General features: G+C 44.3%; 1 protein-coding gene across 5 annotated transcripts; it reads right to left on the bottom strand.

Annotated features, from left to right (window-relative positions):
* Positions 1-877: 877 nt before the first annotated feature.
* TBC1D24 (TBC1 domain family member 24) lies at positions 878-23,000 on the bottom strand. Of its 5 annotated transcripts, XM_083872782.1 has the most exons (10): positions 22,945-23,000; positions 14,662-14,797; positions 12,425-13,458; positions 10,266-10,283; positions 7,853-8,011; positions 6,869-6,932; positions 4,898-4,993; positions 4,112-4,337; positions 2,332-2,522; positions 878-2,158 (listed from the first exon to the last, which is right to left on the bottom strand). In XM_083872782.1, the coding sequence occupies exons 3-9, from the start codon at positions 13,381-13,383 to the stop codon at positions 2,368-2,370; spliced, it is 1,677 nt and encodes a 558-aa protein (XP_083728908.1). In that variant the 5' UTR covers positions 13,384-13,458; positions 14,662-14,797; positions 22,945-23,000; the 3' UTR covers positions 878-2,158; positions 2,332-2,367. The 5 variants fall into 5 exon arrangements, with proteins under 5 accessions (XP_083728908.1, XP_083728906.1, XP_083728907.1 ...); XM_083872780.1 differs by having other exon boundaries at positions 878-2,522; XM_083872781.1 differs by having other exon boundaries at positions 878-2,522; positions 22,956-22,992.
* Positions 23,001-23,901: the final 901 nt, after the last annotated feature.

Here is a 23,901-nt window from a genome sequence, read left to right as displayed (position 1 = left end):
GGACTTTATCAAGCCAAACCAGTCCTGTGCCTGGTGTCCAGTGCTGCTCCTTGGATTCCTCACACTGATATCCTGTGATGAGTTTCTGAGCAACCAGGAGTTATTTCAGACTCCAAACACCCAAATCACTGTGCACCAAGAACAGGGCAGGGAAAAGAATATGTTTCTGAGGAATGTTTCTTAGATATAGTTTAAGACAAGATATTGACATAGTTGCACCTGGCACAGATGGAAGTGAGGCAATTCCATCACACTGCCAGATGCAGCCAAGTTTTTGGAGATAAAATTTATTTATTTGGAGTAGGACATTACACTTCCACAACCCCCACCAACACACAGCTCCAGGGAATTTCTGACAAGCTGGAAATTAATACTATTGGGGTTTTGAGTTGTTTTTTGTTCCCAAGGATACCTCCTCAGGCAAGCTCAAAAGAGGAGATGCAAACCAAATGGAAATCCCATCTACACTAAGGAGAACCTGTATTTTTTGAGTGATTTCTCTTGTCTGAGGAAGCCTGTGGGATACCTGCAAGGGCAAAGTGACATGAGTGGCTCGGAAAAATAGAAGGCAGCATCAGCCAGTGTTTGCAAAAAGTCAGGTATGACTGAGTTCTTCCACATCAGAATATGTCAGTATAATTGAATGGTGTACCTCCTGTAGTTCAGTCAAGCTTATGTAAACCTGTGAAAAGAAAACTGGGCAGAACTCACTGTGTGGGAAGGAGAAAGGGAGGCCCAACGTTGACTCTCAGACAGGGTGAGAGAATCCAATTGCAAATACAAATGGTGCAAAAGACATCTTGAACTGTTCTGCACATAGGCTAATTTTTCAGAGGTATTTTGACAAAAATTCAAAATAGCACTTAAAAAGCAAATCTTATTTTTGCCAAGTTTATTCACATACTTTGCAAGAAGCAACTCTTTACCAAGCCATGAGGAACTGTCATGGCTGGCAAGCTGGACAAGCCAATATGACCCTGTCCAGACTAGCTTTTAACATTATTAATTTTTTTTAAATGAACTTTAAGCTTAAGTAGCAAACCCATACTACAGCTATTTTTTTAGATTGAACTGTTTAGAAAATCAGCAATTTCTCTTTCCCTTCATTTTCCCTGTTGTGATAGATCTTACTAGTGAGTTACTCACTGAAGCTCTGAGCATCCTGTTGTATGCTCTGGACTGCTCACTGATGTTTATGTGTTTGTGCTTCACGTGGGAGAAGTTCCACAACAGATAGTGCAATTTTTGGATAAAGACTCTGGGGAATTGCCTGAAGACATCACATGTCTCAGGGCATCCCTGCAGAGAATGTAGGACTGCTCAAGAATGAGCAAAGCCTCATTGCATCACCCAAACCCTACCAGAATATACCGTAAGAAAACTGTTGCCTTCTCAGGAGGGATCTCATCACTGGGAAGACATCTGGAGAAATAGTGTTGCCTCCAGTTCTCCTGGGAATCTCATTCACTCCCAGATTTTCCCCCTTCCTTCCTTTCTTTACTTGTGGGGAGAGGATTAAGCTCCTGTTAACACCATGTCAAATTCCCCAAACACACAGGGATATCAACACAGTTATTTTCAGATTTAAAGCTTCATTTCATCTCCCAGGAAAGATGAGGAAAGGAACATTTCTGAGCACTGCAGACACTCCCTGGCTTTCAGCTGCCTGACACAGGGAGTCACTCTGAAGTCACTGTACTGATATGGAATAGGAATGTAAACAAAATTAATTCTTGGAGATATCACTGTCCAGCCTGGATGCCTTTCTCAGAGGCAGACTGCTCAACTGGAACATGTCAAAGGTTTTGGTATAAGATCAGCAATCATGGTTTCACGGTTCTGATGTGAATGAAGAGCTTCATAACTTCATAATGGTACTGATTTGTCTTTACAACGTTTGTTCATAGGAGAACAATGATTTTGTGAACTGCTGTTCTGTGTGAAATCTGAGGTCACCAGCGTTCCCTGTGAGGAGACATTTGATATTCCTGGCTCAGGCAGGTATTGGCTCAGAGCTCTGCAGCACAGCTCAGCCAGGGCTGTGCCTCTGAGGAACTGTGGACTCAAACCTGTCCCACCATTTGGACCTGTATCCATCCAGCACGGCTCTGAACTCATCACATCTTCATTTTTACCAACAGGCCCTGAATACAGATCTCTAGAGGTAAAGGAACAAGCAGTTAACCAGATACATTACTTCACCTTGATCTGTCTTAAATAAAATAAGAGTAAACAACTAGGTCTGCATCCAAATGCACCACTTAGGAATGTCTCACAGCACTGAGCCCAGCTGAAAGGATGTTCTAACTTAGCTCCTGTATCAGAATTTACCTTGGACAATGGAAAAACTGATTAATGATAGTCACATCAACCGTTCATGGTGTCCCTGAAGCCCCACACCTCCAGGATGGAGATCTGGAAGCTCTCAGAGCACAGTGGCTGGTTATTGAAAGTGTTGCAGTGGCTGGTTCTCCCGTGGTTCAGATCTGCATCGAGGTACAGAGCCTGGCCATCGCCACCTCCTGGGAAGAGACACAGACAGGGTGAGGATGTCTCTGCTTTTCTTGGCATGGGAAACATCTGTGCAAAGACTTTAATGCTTTTCCCATGGGGAATGACTGGAAGCTCTCAGCAATGTATGCTTGCTGTCTCCAGGTGCAACAGTACATGATCAGATGCATAGGTTTTGAATGGCAATATCAGAACTGGATAATTTATTTTAATAATAATAATAATAAACAAAAGTAATGCAACTCAGTAAGAACATAAACTACCTGCATTTAAGATTTGTATTTCAGCTCAGTGCTGGAGGATATTGGAAGCTACAACTACAAATTTTTCTCCAGTAAAGGAAAACCAAATAATTCTGTTAGCAGTCAAAAATGAAACTTGGGAGAAGAACAAGATCAGTAAGTAACAGCACTGGCTTGGTCTTCTAAATCACTATAAAACATGTAAGAGTTGAAAGCATTTTGGTTATCTGTGGGTCTGTGTCAAGGTTCACAGAGCTTTCAGTCAGAAAATGCAGAGAAGTAAAATAAAGTTATACAGAAACGTGTTAGGAGGACAAAAAAAAAAAAAAAAAAAAAAAAAAAAGGTTCCCTATTGCTTATTAGGCAACCATCAAAGAACAGTTACTAAAGCCATCTGAGGAATCAAAAGGGTGGGAATTCTGAGTGACTGCCTTACCAAAGGCAGAGGGAGAGCTGGTGGGGCACATCACACTCCACATCTCCCTGAAAGGAGGGTGGAACCTGGTGGGGGTCAGGCTCTGCTCCCAGGGACAAGAGGAAAATGCCTGAACTACCAGGGAAGATTTAGGTTGGATATTGGAAAAAATTCTGCACTGGAAGGGTGGTCAGGCATGGGAACAGGCCACCCAGGGCAGTGGTGGAGCCACCATCCATGGGAGTGATCAAAAACCATGTGGATGTGGCATCTGGGACATAGGTTAGTGCTGGCCTTGACAGTGCTGGGGTAATGGTTGGACTTGGTGGTCTTAGAGGGCTTTTCCAAAGTAAACAATTCCATGATTTTATGAGTAGAGCACATGCTGCTAAGTGGGAAATCAGCCAACACTTGACATTACAGAGGAAATTATAGGCCAGTTGCTCTCCTAACAAGTGGCAAGTAAAGACTTTTGGGAAAATGACAACTATGACTAGATAGATATGTTTCTTGTATATCACATTTAAGTGACAACTTTACTAAGCAGACTTTTGCCAAAGTCAGCAGCACCACAGACCCAATAAAGTTCCTGGAGGATTAACATGTTTTATAGTTTACTCTGTGTTTCAAAAGCCTTGCTGCAAAGTAAGCTCTTTTTTTGAGAGCTACTTCTCACTGTGAATTAGGCAGTATGAAGAAATGGCTGTATTTAAAACCATGAGTTACTATTCTCTTCTCTAAAATCCTTGTATATGTAGGTATTCCTACCTGAATACCTGAAAATTTTGGTTGGGAAATGACGTTTTGGGCAATTTTATCTCTACCTGTAGTGATACTGAAATAGATTAAGGGGTCAGGTGTGTTTACCTGTATTTACCATGTATCTAAGGGGGACACAAAGAGCTGGGGTAGGATCTGTGCTCACATTCTCACACTGACTCACCTACAATGATGCACTCGCTGCTGCCCGCCATGAACATGGAGGCTGTTTTGGAAGGCAGGTTGAAGTGCCTGGCTGCCAGGAAGGGAGAAAGGCGTTCTGAGGGGACGCTGCTGGAGGAAAGGCTGCTGGAAGCTGGCTGGGCATGGTTTTCTGTCTCTGGGCCAGCCGAGGCTAGCTCTGGGTGTTTTATGATCACCCACTCGTAGCGTTCCACTTCTGGCTGCAGCTGCAGAGAGGCAGAGAAGGGCAGAGCTGACATTAGTGCACACACAATACACAGAGCTCTGCTCAGAAAACAATATTCCAGCCCCTCAGTCTCCACCTGCACAGTCAGCAGTAAAGCTTGGATCAACATTTCTTTTAGGCCAGATGTTATCCTTTATTCCTTAGCTTTTTAGGTGGTTGAAGAGATGACACAGTAACTTCCAAGTCACCTTATTACATCTCTCATCTCTAGATCATCTTTCTCTACAACTGCGTAAGAGTGGGTGGAGCTAGAAGGGGTAAGGCTCTGCTCCCAGTTAACAAGAGTTGGACTTCATGATCCTAAAGGTCTTTTTCAACCTTGATTATTCTATGGTCTTTTAAGAAAATCTTCTTTGCAAGTGGAGAAAAAGTCACCACAAAACTTAAAAGCAAAATTTTTTCCTCCACATTAAGAGTCCAATAAACTTTATAAATTAGAAAGGCATGTAATCCATCCTCTTTAAGTGGAAGGAAGGTGACAGTTAACCAGCACAGTCGTTCTGTCTTGGTACTGGGCAGCAACAAGAAAATTTTACTCACCCTGAAGACAAAGCACTCCCCGGTTCCAAAGAAACTGAGCTTGTTCCCTCCTCGCCGGCGCTCGCTCCAGTCAGTGGACAGGTAAGCCCCACAGACCTGGCACAGACAGCACAGTCAGGCTTCCCATTGGGGGAGAAACTCTGTTAAACCACTGACACTGACATTTCAGAGGCCAAACCTGCAGGCTTTACTTTAGTCTGAGTTTCAGAGCCTCTATACCAGTGGGTTAAAGCAGAAAAAGTACTTACATCTAAAGACAGATTTAAATTGATTTAATCCACCAGTGGTCATCTCTAAATCCTAAGAGTGTCATAAATTATTCCATATCTCTGATGCCTTAAGGGAGAAATTTTACAGTTTGAGCAGCTCTGCCTGAACACTTTTTGGTCAAACAGCAGCCTTGGTCTTTTTCTTACATTTTGAAGTGTAGGTTAAAGCCAGCTTAGCTAAACAAATGCTGCACTAGCTCAGATATTGAGAGCAGCCATTCAAGCCACACAGGGGTCACCAGTCTCCAATAAAGAGAAGCATCCTTTGAGGGCTGAGCTGATCTCTGGAGTCCTGTGTTTGCACTAGAATTTTTTGCTACCAGAAATACACATCCCTGCCAAGTGCACACAGAGCAAACAATGAAGCTCCAAGAGTGGGATGAAAGCATCTGCCTTTTTTCCCTCCCAGAAACTAGAAACACAATTATGATTATACAGAATTGTTCTAAGGTACATTTGCTGTTTGGCCTCCATGAGCATTACAGGCAGAGCTCCTAGGACAAAATTATTGAAGATCAGATTTGTTTCAAATAGATAAATCTATATTTAGATTTAAATCTAAATTTAGATTTAGAATTAAATCTAAATGACCCAGAAGTCCATTTGATGTGATATGACTGATGGGTATGAGAGGCAGAAAATCAGAAGGCAAATTTTCTTCATTTAAAAAGTTAACTACAGACATATGAATAAAGGATGAACGACCCTTTGCAAAAACCTTCCAAATCCATAAGCATGAAACAAACTCCCCCATATTTTTTCTCCCAGTTTTTTTGACAGGCTCCAAGACAAGATGCAAAATGATTGTTTCTACCCTTTAGACACCAGAGGAATTCCATAAAGCACTGAATGGCCAGAAACCACAGGCAAAACTATGAAATGCCCTGGAGGGTGAGCATTAAGGAGATGTAAATAAGAGTAGAATTGGGCTTGTTCATGGACAGTCATCCTGCAGAGACATAGGCAGGATTAGAGCCCACAGGCTGCAATAACAGCTTAATGTTATACACAGAATACTTAGAGGTAAAGTACAGTGGCACAGAAAACAACACCATTACAGGAAGTTCCTCTGTGCCCTCCTGAGAAGGTTCTGGGAAGACTTGTTGTTTTATGAATTAATTTTTTAAATAAGCATGTTACTGTTTTCACATTCTGCTGTCCAATATTGTCACACACAGGAGCAGAAACAAGGGACCTCTGTGCACTCCTCCGCAGGTTCTCAGAGCCTCCTTGGCCTATTTTTTCCCAAATCAAGAACAAGATGAAGCCAAGGCTTTTGTTTTCACGTCATGCAGTCCAACATTATTCATATCATTTAAATTCTGCTACTTTCTCTCCTCGTATCCTTGAGAAAATGAAAATATCTTCTATGAATCATAACTTTAGCGCAGCTCCCACTCTGTCCCTCTGATTCTGCATTTTACAGACTGTCCAAGAGCAAAATGAGCTACTGTAGTCCATCACCCCACAATACTTGCAAGAGAAAAAACAGTTAACCAAGGTTTGCAAGGTCTGCCCAAGAATGCACAGTCCTATAACCAATGGAATGGTTGTAACAAATGGAATAATTTAAAGCATGGATTCTTAAAAAACCAAAGCCAAACCTTGCTTATTCATTTTATTATAAACAGCTGTGTGTTGCAACACAGCATTATGCACTGCCCAAACCCCAATTTAATAATTTGTCTTTCCCCTCACTCACCTCTTTTGCTGTTGTCTTGATGAGGAGCAGAGTTGGCTCGTGTCCCTCACTGTGGGAATAGAACCTGAAGTGCAGAGCACAACAAAGTGAGCACTTGACTCTTTTCCTCCTCAACGTCAGGCATTGCCTCCTTCTCCAACTGATGCCATGGCAAAAAAACACCTCAAGACTAAGAATATTCCTGCAAATACTTTATATAAAATAATGTAAATAATACAGCTGAGTGTAAATGAATACTATCAAGCAGTTGTTCTCTACTCAGTCACCTGTAGTTTATGTCTCTGAAGCATAACTAGAAGCTTACTTAGAACAACTGCAGCATTTTACAGGACTTTGAATTGAAACAACCTAAAGGACTGATGGCCATGTCTGAAGGGCTTTAGGTCTTCATGGAAATTAATTGTGATGCATTTTCTTTGCTTGCTTTTGCTCTTCCTCATAGGCACACAAGGCTGGGAGAGCAGGTCACTCCCTGCCTCAGTACCTCAACTGCTGGTGGCAAAGTCATTATTATGAGATGCAGGGTTATAGCCTTCTGTACCAAGCACAAGGACAGCTCATATCTAGTTTATCTCACATTAAAAAATACCAAAAAACAATCAGATTCATAGGTCATTTTCAGTTTCCAGTTCTCTTCTTCCTTGGGTCAGTTTGAATGTGGTTATCTACCAAAACTGCCCGCAGAGCAGCCACTGAGTTAAACCATTTGAGCCCTTAAGTAACCAGACTCAGACCTGCAGAATCTGTGAACTCATCCAAGCCTGACTTCTCCAATTTATCTTGAAAAGTTCAGAATATTCTGGCATAGGAAATTTCCCAGTCAAATGCTGTAAGCAATAGGAATTTGTCACATTTATATTCCATCATTAATGATATTCTTCAGATCAAGTTCTGACTAAGCATAGCCTTTTTGCCAATCCAGCAAACATTTCACCAGTTGTTCTTTATGCCCCACAGTAGAGAAGAGAGGCATGTTTTCCTTACCTGCTCAGACTGCAGCCATGTTCCAAGGTGGTGAACAGCAGGAGGGGCTGGCACAGCGCAAACCGCTCTGGGATCCACGACCAGATATCCCTCATCTCCTTCACACTGACAATTTCTGATTTGAAGTTCTCAGCATGAACTGCCAAGTGCACATTCTGCCTGAGAAATACAACACAAAACATTGAGAAGCAATAATTTAACAAGTTCTGGATTACTGAACTGAAACATGAGAAGACAGCTGAACACTAACAGACTCCAGCATATAAATTATGGGTCAAAAACTCCAGCCCTCAGGATTAGGTGGCCATGACCTGGTGAAGGTAATAAACTACTGCAATTTAACATAATCCTCAGAGGCAGAGATCTGGCTTGATTGTATTTTTTATTTCTCTATATGGAGCTGTGGCCTGCACCTTTACACACAGAGGACACAACACTGAGCCACTAAAAATGACCATGGCCTTATATTTGCTGTTTGTGATTTTTATTTAAGCAGAGTGAACAGAATACCTAAACAAACAGCCAGTGTCTGAGAGGAAGGGGCAGTATTCTTTCTACCTCTGAAGTCCTGCCCGTATCAGAGGATTAGAGAACTCTTAAACCCCTCAGAAACTTTAGAGGAATCAGTATTACCAGCAATTTTAATCAAAGGCAAATATTTGAAGCTTTTGAGAAGTTCCACCTCTTGGAAACTCATCACTACCAATGACTTCCACTTCATTATGAACCAAAAATGTTCCTGGGATCACGGTTACAGATGGAGCCTGAGAACATTAAGGAATGCCAGACACTGACACTGGGAAGGAAATCCCTGCAGCCCCAGAAGGGTCTGATACAGTTGGAAGGATTGATTGACGACTTTTAAATGCTTGAAGGTAACAGTCATCACCGTGTTAATCAGCCTTCATTTCTCAGATCAAACAAACAGCAAACCCAGAGCCTGGAGATTAAATGTTATTTGCTTTCATGGTCTATGTTAAATGCTTAAAATGCAACAGTGACAGCCAAGGACACAATTTACACAAGTCGCTGAATTACTGGCCAGCCAGGTGTTAAATAGAGCTTTATTACTTTGCTCTGCATGCAAGAGTTCAGGTACAAGTATTTGCCTATTTCTGATGGTGTTTTTTTTTTTTTTTTTTTTTTTTTTTTTTTTTTTTTTTTACAATTACACATTTCTTTTCTCTCAGTTTCATATAAGTAATTTGTGGTATATAAACCTGAAACCTAATCCTGTGTCCAGATCAGCGTCAACAGACATCCTGCTCTCCCTAAGTCCCCTCAAACCCAAAGTGTTCCTTAGCATAAATCAAGGTTTTCTACCGCTTTCAGAACAACCTAACTGCAAGAATAATACACAGATGCTGAAGATTTGCTTGACTGGGATTAACATCTTAGTGATTTATTAGGGGTAAAATCCTCAACACAGAAGTTATGGTATGAAACATGCCTTGCTAAGTCTCTTAAGATGTTCTTTCAAACATGAAAACATGAGGAAGTTAATTCCAACTTTGATTTTATAAATTAGTACAAGTGTTAGTATGCATCACTCATTAAAGTTAACTCAGGGCACCTGCAGCAAGGTCAGAGGATTCTCAAAGGCATGAATTTAAACCCAAACATCTGTGATATTCAATACCCACAGGGCAGCCTTTCTCTTTCCATGTTCTCTGCTTATCAGGTATCACAATCCACTCACTGGGTTTTATTCTTTAAGATTTACTTTTCAGTCCAAGACTTGATAAATGACTTCATTAACCATTAATGCTCTATGGCTGAGTAACTCTGACCTTCTTGACACAGAACAAGAGTCTTGTATTCTCGACTCTAAAAAATCCCTACCTGCTTAAAAATAAATATAATCTACTTATGAATCGAAGTCACTTTTAGGAGTGTGCCAAGTTGGGGACAGTCCAAAATTTTTCCAATTAACTGCAGAAAGCTTCCAAAGAAGATAAAAAGTTGACTGTTTCACATCAAATGCAACAGCATGTACCAGGTATGGAGGTGGGATGATACCTAACAGCTCTTCTAAGCTGTTATTTGAAATGTTTTTAAAAAATGACACTTTTTCTTCCAGAGTAGAAAGGACCATTATCATAATAGCCCTTTATAGTCATAACCATAATCCCACCATGTACTTTCTCCATGTACAGTACTTCTTCCTACCCAAGAGAACACAGGTTTTTTGCTGTCTGAAGTGCTGTGCTGACTCCTTGGGCCACCACCCCTTCTGTCACAGCTCTGCAGGTGCTATGAACTAACTTTACAGGAAAGTATTCAACTGAGGGCTCTGATTGCTGCCCAGCCTCTCCTGCCCCAGTGTTAGCAATATGTGATGGCCTTGGGAAAAACAATAAGCCAAGGACAGCAGGAATGAGCAAAGTGCCAAGACTGGAGTATTTTAACCTACCTTTTGGGAGGTGCAAGACTGCAAACAGGAGTGGTGCAGTGGAGATGGAATGGACAGAAGGAGAACATACAAGGAGAGAGACAAAAAAGATAGAAAAGATCAGTGACTTCCTACATCCATGACAAAGTGAGTGAAAGGAGCCTGGAGAGAAACAAAGCAAGGTTTGATTTGAGTCACCGAGCACTAAAAGACAATCAGACAGGTTAAAACGTTTATTTCTATCTTCCCTGTTTTTTCTTGTGTGATGGGAAAATAAATCATCTTCTCCTTGCACAGGCCAAACACAGAATTCACTGTCACTCCACGAAACCCTGGACAAAAGCTCACTTCTCCTGCACTTCCATCTGCCCACACTGGGCCCCAAACTGAGCCAAGCCAAGCTCCCACTGCCTGGGGACACTGAGAAATTTCATTGGGTTTACAAAGGCAGCCAAGAGAGGATGAAAATTTTTCAGTAGGAACTCTGCCTGGCATAGCAGTAATTATTGGCTTTATTTGGGTGTATTACTGTATTTTGCCTTGAAAGCATCTCTGCTGTGAGTGAGAATTTCTCTGCAATAATTAACACAGCAGGAGTTTTTGGGGTGTCTGTGGCTGGCTGATGTATGTTTTCTTTTCTCTGATTTATTTAATATTTATTTATTTATTTAAAGTTCTAATTCTGTTTTAAAAAATATACTCAAGGGTATTACAACTCTCCTGAACTTCCTAACAGGAAGACATAATAGAGGAGTCAATATTTTGTAATTGCTCCCAGTGTGACAATCCAGTGGCTAAAGGCCTTGAGACTGACAAGTAAATGCTGAAGCTGATTGTAAACCAAGCTGTGAGTCTAAAAAATTAACCCTTGGAAGAGACTGGGGGAGCTTTACATATATGTAGACACAGGAGGGAGGTTCAACTAACGTTTATGTGATCTTTTAGGCTGAAATGTACAGAGTATGTATTGCCATGCCATGGAATGGTGTCTGTTTGTAACTACTGTAAGTAACCCAGCAATGCAGTTGCTGGAAGATCCTACTGTGTCAGCGAAGATTTAGAGAAAATAGACTGTGTGTGTAGAATATCAAGTTCTAGATGTAACACTGACTGACCCAGGGGACTTCCAGAAGTCACCTCACTTCAGAGGGCAGGGCAGTTCATAAAACTGTCTACCACTTAAACTTGAGAGTTCAAAAATGGCTGGGAGAAGTTTTCTGCTGTCAGAGGCCTCTAGAAAAACATCTACCACTTACCTTCACATACATTTGCACTTGGCAAGATGCTAATTTTGTTCAGATTAATACATTGCTGTCTTTTCTATATCCACTGAGAGGCCTTTCAGCTAAGCTTTTTATTAGTATAACTTTTACTCTCACATCAGAGCAGGATTCAATTTACTGGTTTCAGAGTTAGTTTTTCTTCCCCTTATTTCTGAGAAGACCTTGTGGTTATCCAACCGTTTCTTGGATCTGTGTAGTCACTCTTCTCTTCCATGGTTCTTTCAAAATTATTTTTTCTAATAGTACATGAGCCTGTCACAAAACAGTACTCCTACCCGTGAGTACTACACTCTTGACTTCCAGGAGGCTTGCAGTCAAATTTATTTTCAATTAACCAGTAAATAAGACTTATTTCTTCCTTGGTCTGTTAAAACAAAGGTCTTCCTCAGTCAGGCAAAATGTTCCCAGCTGCGATAGTGCCTTACACTAAACAAACTGCTGAATTCACAGTACTAGGCAGCATTAAATTGACATTTTATACAAATAATATCATATTTAAGAATCTATTTTCACATTTCTTTGGGTATGTTTCTTCCAAGTAGTTTATCAGTATTTTTTCCAACTTTATTAAAATGCCTTTTAGTTAAAAAAGTGCTTATGAAACACACTTTTGAGCTATAACACTTGTAATTAATATATACTTGTATAAATTCATAACTGAGCATATGAATTCATAATTCATATGCTACAAGAAACTTCTCTGTTCCTCTTGTATCATAACACTTCAGTTACACTTCCCATTAAAATCCCTGCAATGCTTGATTTTGGAGCTGCTGAGAGAGAAAATGCATCAGCAGACACCAGGATGCACCATCACCACTCACTCAGGGCTGCCTGACTGCCTCACACAGCAGGAAAACTCAGGAGATTGCTCGGGTTACCTGTGCTGAGCCCTACCTTTTCTGTTTGACCGTGATTCCCTTCTGCTGCAGAGCCTTCTCGTTGGCCATCTGCAGGAGCTGGATCTCCTTCCTGGAGAAAAGGCGAATGGCAAATGCCTTTTCCAAGAGCCTCTCTGGGGTCACCGACTTGGCGATGTCCCGCACGAAGGCTCGGATGTCCTGCTGGACGCTGTCGGACTCCATGGGCTGCCCGGCTCTGACTTTGTGAAAGAATTTGAGAAGAGCCAGGGCGACACGATAGAGAACTTTGTACCCCTCCACCAGGAAGACGTCGAAGACCCGCGCGACGTACGCCATGGGCAGCTCCCCGAACAGCCACCGCTGCCAGTCCGAGTACACCTCCAGCACGTCCTCGGACACGGCCACCATCAGCTTGTGGGCAGCCTGGCAGTACTTGTTCACCAGGTCCCCAAAGGTCATGCAGGAGGACTCGAAGGCCAGGAAGGTCTGGTCGATGAGGCGCTTGGAGGGGTCGTTGCAGGCCAGGATACGACAGACCTGCTCGAAGCACTCGGCCTCGTCCTTGCTGTAGTGCAGCAGCAGCGCGATCACCGAGGGCAGCGCCGGGCAGAAGGAGATGTCTGGGAACTGGTTGGCGATGCACAGGATGATCTTCCTGACGGCCCCCACGCCCTCTGCGTTCAGGCAGTACGTGGGGACCAGGCTGTTGTCCACGAACTCTGGCAGTGGAAGGGAGCTGCTGCTGCGTTTTCCGACAATCTTCACCACGATGTCCCGGTACACGTTTGCGTCCGGGGTCACCGTGCGACACGGGATGTTGCTGATCAGTTTGTGGTACACTTTGGCTCTCAGAGAGTGGTTTTTGGCCCAATAGCCCTGCCGGGCCAGCTGCTTGAGCTCGTGGAAGTCTGTGCAGGTGAGCTCTTTTGTATCCTGGCTCTGGGCACTCACGTCCATTTTGTCCCAGTCCACAAAGCGGCTGTATTCATCCATGGCTCCAGGAGAAGCACATCAAATAAATCATGGGAACAGAGACCTTAGTTAGTCATTGATGGACTCTTGATTTTTCTGCAAAAGGAAAGCAAAAAACCAGACATTTGAGTAACAGATAATCTTATTCTAAAGCAAAGAAAGTTAAAGATGCCTTTAGCCTAGGATTCCTAGGAGCTGAAACAGCAGGCTCTGGCCCCTAATGCCCTGTGCCAGCTTTACCTGATCTACCAGCTGGCTTCAGGCTCAGAACACACCTGTGTCCCAGCAGAAGGTGTGGCTGTGAGCACTGAGGCCATATCCAAAATGGCTTTAACCAGTCAGCACAAAGCCACAAGTGGACACACCACAACCTCCACTATGGCAGCAGGTCTGCCCAGTGCTGGAACCTCTGCCCATGTGCCCGTGTGTGTGTTCTGTTGTCCTGATCTTTAGCCTTCTGATGATTGTTTACATATTTCTTCTGGAGTTTCTCAAAACAAAGTAGATTGTTTTCATATTTCTCTGTGATGGAGTTCTGAATTGACCATTGGGGTCAGAGAGGTGTTCCTCTCATCTACCAATCCTTGACCAAATTCCAAATCCTATTTAAACCTGAAATCATAATAAACAGCCCTTCTTTCCTCACGTCAACCCAACCAGTGAGTGTGTGCTTCTTTCGTGTCCCTAACAGTGACATTCTGTCCAATTAAGACATCAGAAAGGTTAAATCAATGAAAGTATTCACCAAAAGGCTTCCAAAGAAAGACCATTAGTCATTCCTGCACTGACAGACTGAAAAATGCATGGAACTTGACATTTATTGGCATGGTCTTCCATAAATCAGGTGCTTTAAAATGATTTGAAACTATTGAGGTAGATACACCATCAAGATGAGATCTTATCCTCCTAGCTGCACTGCAGGAAAATAAATCAAACATTTTGCCTGAAGCAGCCACAGCAGCCAATCCAGACAGTTTTGGATTATGAGTAAATGCTGACCTGGGTATTTTGGAATCACATTCTGAAAGTCCCAAATTTAACTCCTCTTTTAAAAGTTTGGCAGCACTATGCAGGAGCCTTTCAGAGCAGGCTTTTGGATGGCTTTCTCTACCATATTCAATTCAGGGATTTTTTATAAAAAGAAGACTGGTTTTGGATCATCTTTCTCACAGTTCAAGAGTGATACAGAAATGCTCACCATTTCTTTCCACTGCATTCTTCCATGTCTGAAACTAATTCTAAGACTGTAATTAAAGGAAGCAACACGTTGTCCTGACTCCAATTCTGAAAGTGAGATACCTTACAGAGTTCAGCTGTGGGGTCTCAGTGTGAGCTCACTGTGTGCTCCCTGGATATCCAGTAACAGCAGGACACCAGCCCATCGCACAGCCAACACCAGCTCCAGGGAAGTGAACATTTTTCTGTAATTCTCCACCTGGGAATCACAGAAACACTCACTTTTAATTCAAATCTGAGAATAAGGTCCTTCTGTAGCAGAGAAATTTAATCCTACTTTGCAGTGGCAAAAGCATAGGGAGATGAACCGTTCTGCTCCTGGACATTTCAGCATAGAAATTATCACTGCCCTTTGCTGGCTGGAGTCTCCAGCTTCCACCTTCTGCCACAAACCCTTGGGAGCTACTTAGATTTTTATTAGGGAGGGTTAAATAAAATGTTCATCATATAAGACAACTTCTAAGACATCCAGATTCATCTTGGCTGTCTTTTTTTTTTTTTCCTGTAAAATTTCTTCTCCTGTCTTATTTTCTAATGTACACAGGCATACTTAGAGGCTGCATCAAACACACATTTTTCACTCTAGCAATTACTGCCCATTCCAGGAAGTAATGAATTTGATGAATATCTGCTCTTGAAGCTCACTGAAATCCGTGGCTAAAGGATGGCAGTCAGACTGCCAGAAGTTTTAATTTGAGCTCACAATTTTATACATATTTTGGCTGGAATAAATCCGTGGGGTCTGCAAGTAGGTCTGGCTGCTTATGCTTTTCACAGGTCTGGGTGCTGCAATAAAAACTGACAGCACAGCAATTGGGCATCACCAGGGCAGCCAGAGCATGACCAGAGATTAACTGTGCTTGCAAAACCAACAGAAGTTGTGTGCCTCAGTGTAATGGTGCATAGCTCCTGACACCCTGCCAGCAGCTACTGCAGGCCAGCAGGCCTCAGACAGGGAGGATTTACTTGCCAAACGAGAAGAGCCCAAGAAGTCTCAGGAAAATTCCAGCCAGGCTTTAACTCCTCCTCAACTCTTTCTGAATTGTCCTGCCCCTCTCCTGTGAGGCAAGTTCTCTCTTTTCTAATCATGTAAAGAGCAATGTTTAACTCTGGGCTGCTGGGAAGAAGAGGAGACAGAAGATGTCTTGCCCTCAGCAGTCAAGAGCCAGTGAGTCACAGCTTCCTCCTGCCCATCCCTCCCATCACAAGGAAGCAAGCAGGCAGTACAGGCTTGTATTTGGAGGGAGGCTGGAATTTCAGTCAGGGAGTAGAACTAGAGGATGGCTGTGTGGGACTGCAGCTGTGTCACCAAGTCTCGTATTCACCTAAACCACCTCACTCACCCCTCCATACAAAGGAGGGGTAAGACAGGCAGAAGAGAAGAAACATTTCAGAATTAAATGTTTATATACAGATAGGGCAGAGAGACTCATCACAGACCCTCATTGCAGCAAACCTCTTTCCCTCCTGCTTTAGAGAAGTCAGCATCATGTTATGGTAAATATCCTCTACCTGGACGTGGATGGATGAGCACCTGAACTACACAGAACTGAAACGTGGTCTAGTGTGTGTTAGCATGGAGTGGCAAGGGCATTGTAACAACTAAAAAAAATATTAAAATTGCATTATACATAACAACCATAAAATCACAGACTGGTTTGGCTTGGAAGGGACTTTAAGGCCCATCTCATTTCACCCCCTGCCATGGGCAGGGACACCTTCCACTGTCCCAGGTTGCTCCAAGTCTTGTCTGGCCTTGGGTCTCCTGTTCCCCATTCCATTTAGGTATTCTTGGAATTTCGTGTTCTGAAAGTTTGCCTACAGTTTAGAAGATTATTAAGACACTTCATTTAAATCTAGTGTAGTTGCTCTACAAGAGGAACTACCAAAGTTTGAAAATTACATTTTTCATCTCCTGCATGGGCAGTTACACCACCTTGGATTCAGTTCTTTGCTCAGTACAGATACAGCTGGATACTGACAACTGACATTTTGGCAGGCATTTTTATGAGGTTCTAACAGAAATCTAATATTCCCTTTTGCTGCCCTGCAAATCAAGAGTAATGTAATCCTCCAGACCTGCCCCATATCATTTGGTGTTTATATTTCTGACCAGTGTTGTAGGCAGGGAAAAGACTCAAATTTACACTTTTTCATAACCTTATGAAATTAATCCACGCAGGAGGCACATGAGGAGATAATGAGAAATGCTTCCTCAAGACTCCTTGCTAGTAGTCCTTTTCCCAGTAAGAGGAAATTGATCCCAAAAGTCTGAGGAGATGAATCCCACCCTTGAGGAATACTGAATCACCTCTGAGATGTTTGCTTCCTAAAGGGAAGTCTGACAGAAGCACAAAGGAGCACAGTAAGGTAGAACTGCAGAACAAAACACAACTGGTAGGCAGCTCCCCTCTCCTCCCCCGGTATTTTAGTGCATCCTGCAGCTTTCCCAAGCCTGGACTTACAGCAGCACAACTTGACATCTCTGCTCCATGAATCTGGGAACAAGACTGGGCACCACTGCTCCCCCTGCACCCAAACATGTCCTGATCAGAAGCACAGTTTGTCACTGGTACCACAGTTTGTCACTTGTACAGCCTGGGCGATGTTGTCACCCCTCCCTGGGGCAGAGGCGTTTCACAGTTGAATTAAACACTCCATTTAGCATCAGAAAGCAACCAGCTCATCTCACGCAGAGAGTATTTGTGAGCACGGGCTGCATTGTGCAGTGACGATCCCTTCCAGCAGAGCTCACAGAACTCGATGGATCGCTTTAAGTGGTTAAATGCAGTTCGATCCCTGCCATGTGCCCTGGGCACTCCGAATGCACAAGCTGCCGCCACGATAAAACTGCTTGACCATGTCCTATTACAAGTTTAGCAATAGTGTGATAGCAGATTATTAGATGCTTCCTGCTGGGCTTTTGATATGTATTTAGGACAAAGTCTAAAAACCTTCCCAAGTGACTGATAAAGCCCTGATATCAGAGCACTCTAAACAGCAAATACTTTTAGGCATGTAGATGATTTCCCTTGGAATGTCACCACTGCATATGAAGCACAGTAACAGAGAGTTTGTCCTGGAATCCCATATTTTCTTTCTTATGAACATACTATTGCCTTCTTAAATGGCCTTTTTGTGTAATTAATTTGTTGTGCACTTTATTGTGTCAGAAGTTCAGACACACATTCAAACAGAGCAGCTCTTCACTGCTGGGCAGGTAAGGCAGAGTAGCTTATATTGAGGAGAATGTGTACACCACAGAATCATGGAACAAGCAAAGGAGCACCTAAGATCAGCCAACAGCTCCATTTCAGGGAACTGGAACAACACATTGTTTTATTTTGGTACTTCTGTCCTCTTTCTAAACTCATGCTCCATTAAAGAAGCAGCAACAAACACTCCTGTGCAGCACAAAGGTACAGGAACAGCACCTCGTCATGAAAAACTGAGCAGTGTGGAATCCCAAACTAGTTCTGCTAGTCCTGCATTATTTTGTTTGTAATTTCAGAATCAAAGGGCATTTATAACAATAGACAAGTTATAATCTTACTATTAGTGTATATTGCTAATCTTCTAGTCTTACTGGGGAGAGAACTTTGGGAGACTGGCTCTGCCATAGAGCTCAGGGCACAGGATTTACAGGAAACTTTGCTGCTGAGGGGGCTCTGTACCCATGTGCTTGTTCTGAGCAAACCTGAAGGGATTTAATAGACCTGACACATCTCCTCTCTCCAGTGCTGCACTGGCCAACGCATTCCAAGTTTCTCACCTGAAGGATAGAAGCACATTGAAATGTAAACCAGGTACAGGATTCCTGGCTCCACAGGGGCCCAGATTAGAAGACAAATATTTTGTTATAGAATGAAGATACTACAGAATGAAAATGTTAAACCAAAAGAACCCCAAAACTCCTCCACCCCTCAGGCAGAAGTGCTTTTATTAAACCTTACTTTAGAACTTGTCATTGTATAGATCTTCTTAAAATTCACTCCCTTCTGTTGGGCCTGTTTGTGAGGGAAAAAATAATCTGTAAAAGTTAAGACTGGTTTTTAAACAGTGCACTGGGCAACACTGATCTGCATCAGGGGCACCACTGACCTTCACACCTTTGAAAAAAACCGGTATCTGCATGCACAGGCTCCAACCTTCATACCTGAAATTGTGCTATAGAAAACAAGGTGAAAAATATCCTCACTGAAAACAAAAGCTAATTAACCACATTATTAAAGTGCTTACAGCCTAAACAACTCATTTCAGTCTCTAAAATCACAAGCGAGGTTGCAGCTGTGTCACAAATACTTGTAGCTCACCCTGTTCTAATCAGGATGTACAAAGTCTGCACTAAACAGGAAATCCCTGGAAAGTGTCTCTCCTCTGGGGATAAACAGGTATTTGCTGCACATGATTTTGCAATTCCAACTCTGCAGTGTTTGGATCCTCAGTTCTGAAACAAACCCAAAAATACTCTGAAGATATGCAGTAGACTATGGGGTTAGAAGAGCTGATTTGCTAAGAGTTGGTATCTGGCCTTTGTCCTTTTAGGTAGAAAAATTAAAACGAATCTAAACATTATTTTTCTCTTCAAAAGGTTGATGCATAGCAGATTTGGCAATAACACAGCACAAGTTTTCTGAAATACAGTCACTACACTTGTACTTGTGTACAAACTATTTCTCCTTTTAAGTTGTTTTCCCCATAAAAAATAACAAAATAATGATGTTTCGGATTTTGGCAGCTACAGCAAAGTTACGCTTATTTGACAACACAACCAGGAGAGGGAGAAAGGGTTTTACACTGACAGAAAGTAAGTTTAGATTAGAAATTGGGAAGAAATTCTTTCCTATGTGGGTTGTGAGGCCTGGCACAGGGTGCCCAGAGAAGCTGTGGCTGCCCCTGGATCCCTGGAAATGTCCAAGGCCAGGTTGGATGGGGCTTAGAGCAGCCTGGGATGGTGGAAGGTGTCCCTGCCAGGGCAGGGGTGGAATGAGATGAGCCTTAAGGGTCCTTTCAACCCAAACCACTCTGTGTTCTGTGCTGATGTAGCACAGAACACCCCAAAGACCATTCAGCACATTCCTTAACACAGACATTGGCAGTCTCCTAGATTTCTCCTGAGTCTCTTTCCCAAGACAGGGGGAATAAACTGCTCAGGGTCTTTTGCAACATGTCTAAAAGTTCAGGCAGTTGCTCTCTAATTACAGAAGTTTAAGTGGGAGGAGAACAAATTATATTCTCCAGTAGGAGAACAAATGATGTTTATGTTCAAGCTTGAGAGTGTGAACACCACAGATACGTGCACTGCCAGATCTTAACATCAGGGATTTTAAAACATTTGAGTCCAGAACTGGACCTCAGCAGCACACATTCCCACCAACACATGTGGACTCCAAGGCAGTTAATCATTAATTACAGTGCAAGGAGATTTATTTTTGTGTCAGGTGACTGTCTGGTCAAGTACCAAAACAGGAAACAGCTCAAGAACACCATTTCTGCAACAAAACCCATTGCACCCCATGCAATTGTGTCAGACTATGGCAAATAAGCCTGAAAATAAAGGCATCTCCAAATGAATTTGAGAGAAACTGTAGTTCTTCAGTCCCAATTCAAGACTGCACAGACAGAATTTAAGGAGGTATTTTCCCTTCAGACCATTAACACAGTAGCCTATCAATTTTGAGTGGTAACACACACTTATCTGTGCCTGAGCAGCCTCACAGCCCAACAGCAGCAGCTCCAGAACAACAGCAAGGACCTAACCTGTGTATGTTACCAATTAAATGCTTGTCACTGACTGTATGTGGCCCCAGCACTAAAGCAAATACACTGAGGGCCTAAACAAATGCCAGACAATGCATACAAGACAACAATAATGACTAAACAAAGCATTGTCACCTTGCAATAACCTTGGTATTGGAGACAGTGAGACACCCGTGCAGTGTGGACTGATTTGCTTTGCTTGCCTTAAATATAGAGACAGTTATCTTAGTACAGGGATGGCTTATTTTCCCATTTTTTCTTTACAGTTCAAATGACAGGGGGATCAGAGGATGAAGGCCCTTCAAGATTTCAGACTAACAGAACAAACAAATCCAACCGAGGGAAGAGAACAAAGGTTGTGACAAAAGGAGTGAGCTGGGAAGAGCAGATGTACTCGAATATGTGAGGATCCACAGACAGCCAGATAGAAACATTTACTTGGCAGCACTTAATGATTAACAGTAAAAAAACCCAAAAAACCCAAACAAACCCCACAGAAACAAAAAAACCCCAACAAAACCTCCACCACTACCATCAAAAAACCCCAAACAAAACAATAACCCCAAACCAAACAAACAACCACCACCAAAAAAAAAAAACAAACCAAAAAAACCCAACAAAAACAAAACCAGGGAGAAGGCTGTTTTCCTTTGAGTTAAAATTTCTGGCTGTAAAAACACCTGCAAACTTTCAAATATTATAGCATGACAGAAAAGACATTCAGTAAAAAGGATTCCCAAAAGCTAATTATTGTGCAATACTATCCACAGCTGGTTTGAAAATTACAAAGGATACAAGTATCATGTATTGCTCGTAAGGAACAGACAGTTACCATAAAATGTTGCTGGAATCCTCGGACTGGAGTTATCATTGCTGTTCCTGAGTAACTACCTTGGAGAAATCTTTTGCAACAGTCTAACAGTGATTACAGAAAGAAAGGAATTCCAACAACAGGGAATTCCCTGTTCTGGTAATACAGTGCCCTGGATACGATTCATGTTATTTCTGTGCTCCGGGTACTCTTGGATGCTCTGAAAATCCTCCTGGGATTTCCTCTAAGCCAGAGAAGTTTTCAGATGCTCCAGCTGCTTGTAGGAATTGGAGATAAAAACCACAAGGATTGAGATAACACAGTTCAAAGGAGAAGGTCCCATTTCTCTGTCATCTCGAGCACAGAGCACCTTGAGAGGTGTCACCCCTCCTGCTGCCCCGGGACCGGGATCAGGGGACCCTCCTGCATCCACCCGGGTACTAATCACAGGCCCAGAGAGGCCGGGGAGGATTTCGGCAGTTCCAGCCTGTAGGAGCATCCGTGGAGGGCAGGGAGAGGGAACTCTGCAGAGCTGAGATATTCTAGAAATACATGGGTTTATTGCAAGGGCTGTGGGTAAAAAGGGCTTTGCCTTCAGCCACCAGCCTGGGCTGGAGGGAACCCCAAAGAGAGAGGGAGAGAGAGAGGGTGAGGTGAGGGAGGGAAAAGAGCTGAGAGGAGTAAGAGAGAGATAAAAGAGATAGAAGAGGTAGAGACTAAGAGAGTAAGAGAGCAAGGACCTTGTTTCAATCCATTCCATCTCCTTTTGTGTTGAATATTCTAATTTACAGTGACCAACCAGCACCAGATACAAACCCTACAGACTTTGCCTGCAGCCCATGAGAACTGCTCTATCACCACATCATCCCGTATTCTAAACTCTAAAGAGACTTTTCTTATCCCCCTTTTCCCTGATGCCTTGGCAGGGTGGAGAGGGGCTGCACCCTTGGCTCCTTTTGTTTTCTGTCCTTCCACCCATCTCCAGCTCATCCCCGTCCTCCTGCCTGCCATGATCACATCTCAGAGCTGAAATTCATTTCTATTTCACTCACAGCTTTTACATCTCCAGTATTTGTGGCCAGGCAATCACATCCACAAGCCCTTCCTGTCCCATCTTTCCCAACACTAGCTGACACTCTAAATTCAGCAGCAATCTTCACTGAAGGATGGGCCAGAAAGACTAACCTGAAAACAAACTCACGAACAAAATCCTGCTCTCATTATAGAAATTTCAAACCTACTGAAGGCCAGAGCGCTGGGTTTATAGAGCTGTCCCTGTCAGGATCCCTGCGGGGGTGGCCTGGCAGAATCGCTGTAAACTCTGCGCGTCGGGCGGGCGTCACCAGCGGTCAGGGGATCCTCGGAGGCAGTGACGGGCCCCTGGGGCTGGCACAGGCCATTTAAACACCCTCCAGCCTCCCCACACCCCGCACCATCCCCAGGGGCAGCCAGGAGCCCCCAGGGCCGGCTCTGCAGGGATCAGAGCCCGCTCTCCGCTCATCGACAGTCCCGCCCTGCGATCTGCAGCCCCACGGACAGGCCGGGGTCGCCCCCGAGCCTCCCCCGCAGCCGGTGCCCGGTGCGGGACGAGCACGGCCGGAGACCCGCGGCCCGGCTACGGGGGCCTCACGAAGGCCGGTCCCGGAGCCGGCCCCCCCTGTGGGTCCCTCCCAACCCGCTCGCCGGAGGATGTCACCGCGATACCACAGCCCGACACCGAGATCCATCCCCGCGGGCCGGCCCCAGGATCTCGCCCTCCTCCCCGCTCTCCTCACCGTGCCCTCACCGCTCCGGGCCGCGTCCGGCGGGACCGGGGGCGCGCGCGGCCCCGCCGCGCCTGCGCACAGGGCGCGTCCAGCGGCGGGCGGGCGGGCGCGCGCACGCGGTGCCGCCGGGCCGGGCTGGGTGGGCGGGCACGCGCGAGGGGCGTCCCCGGCCCCGGGAGCGAGCGCGGGGCCGCGCGGGGGCCGTGAGGGGTGTGAGGGGTGACAGGGGCTGTGGAGGGATTGTGTGGGGCTGTGAGAGCTGAGGGAAGGGCTGTGTGAGGCTGTGGAAGGGTTGTGTGGGGCTGAGAGCTGAGGGAAGGGTTCTGTGGGGCCGATGGAAGGGTTGTGTGGGGCTGTGAGGGCCGAGGGAAGGGTTCTGTGGGGCCGATGGAAGGGTTATGTGGGGCCGTGAGAGCTGAGGGAAGGGTTGTGAGGAGCTGTCAGGACTGATGGAGAGGTTGTGTGGGGCTGTGAGGGCTGATGGAGGGTTTATGTGGGGCTGTGACAGCTGAGGGAAGGGCTCTGTGGGGCTATGAGAGCTGATGGAAGGGTTGTGTGGGGCCAGTGGAGGGTTTGTGTGAGGCTGAGGGCTGATGGAAGGGCTGTGTGGGACTATGAGAGCTGATGGAAGGGCTGTGTGGGGCCGATGGAAAGGTTGTGTGGGGCTGAGGGAAGGCTGCTGAGGTGGCTTTGAGGGCTGAGGGCAGCTCTGAAGGAACAGGAGGCTGGGAGAGGTGACAGTGAAGGACTGTGAAGGGTGCAGGACAAAACTGAGGGAGCGTGAGGGATGGTGAAGGCTGACAGGGGCGATAGGGATCCTGAGGGGCGGTGGGTGACAGTGAGGGGCGGACAAGGTGCTTGGGGAAATGTTGTGATAAGAGAATAGAAATTTGGTGGAAAAGAAACCCCTTGTGAGCCAGCTGGTCATTAGAGATCAGAGAGGGTGAGGGTAGCTGGGCTTAATCT

This window comes from Zosterops lateralis (genome assembly GCF_965231275.1).
Source record: "Zosterops lateralis genome assembly, chromosome: 15".
NCBI classification, from domain to species: Eukaryota; Metazoa; Chordata; class Aves; order Passeriformes; family Zosteropidae; genus Zosterops; species Zosterops lateralis.
Note: the sequence above shows the minus strand (reverse complement) of the source record. Positions and strands in the feature narration are given on the sequence as shown.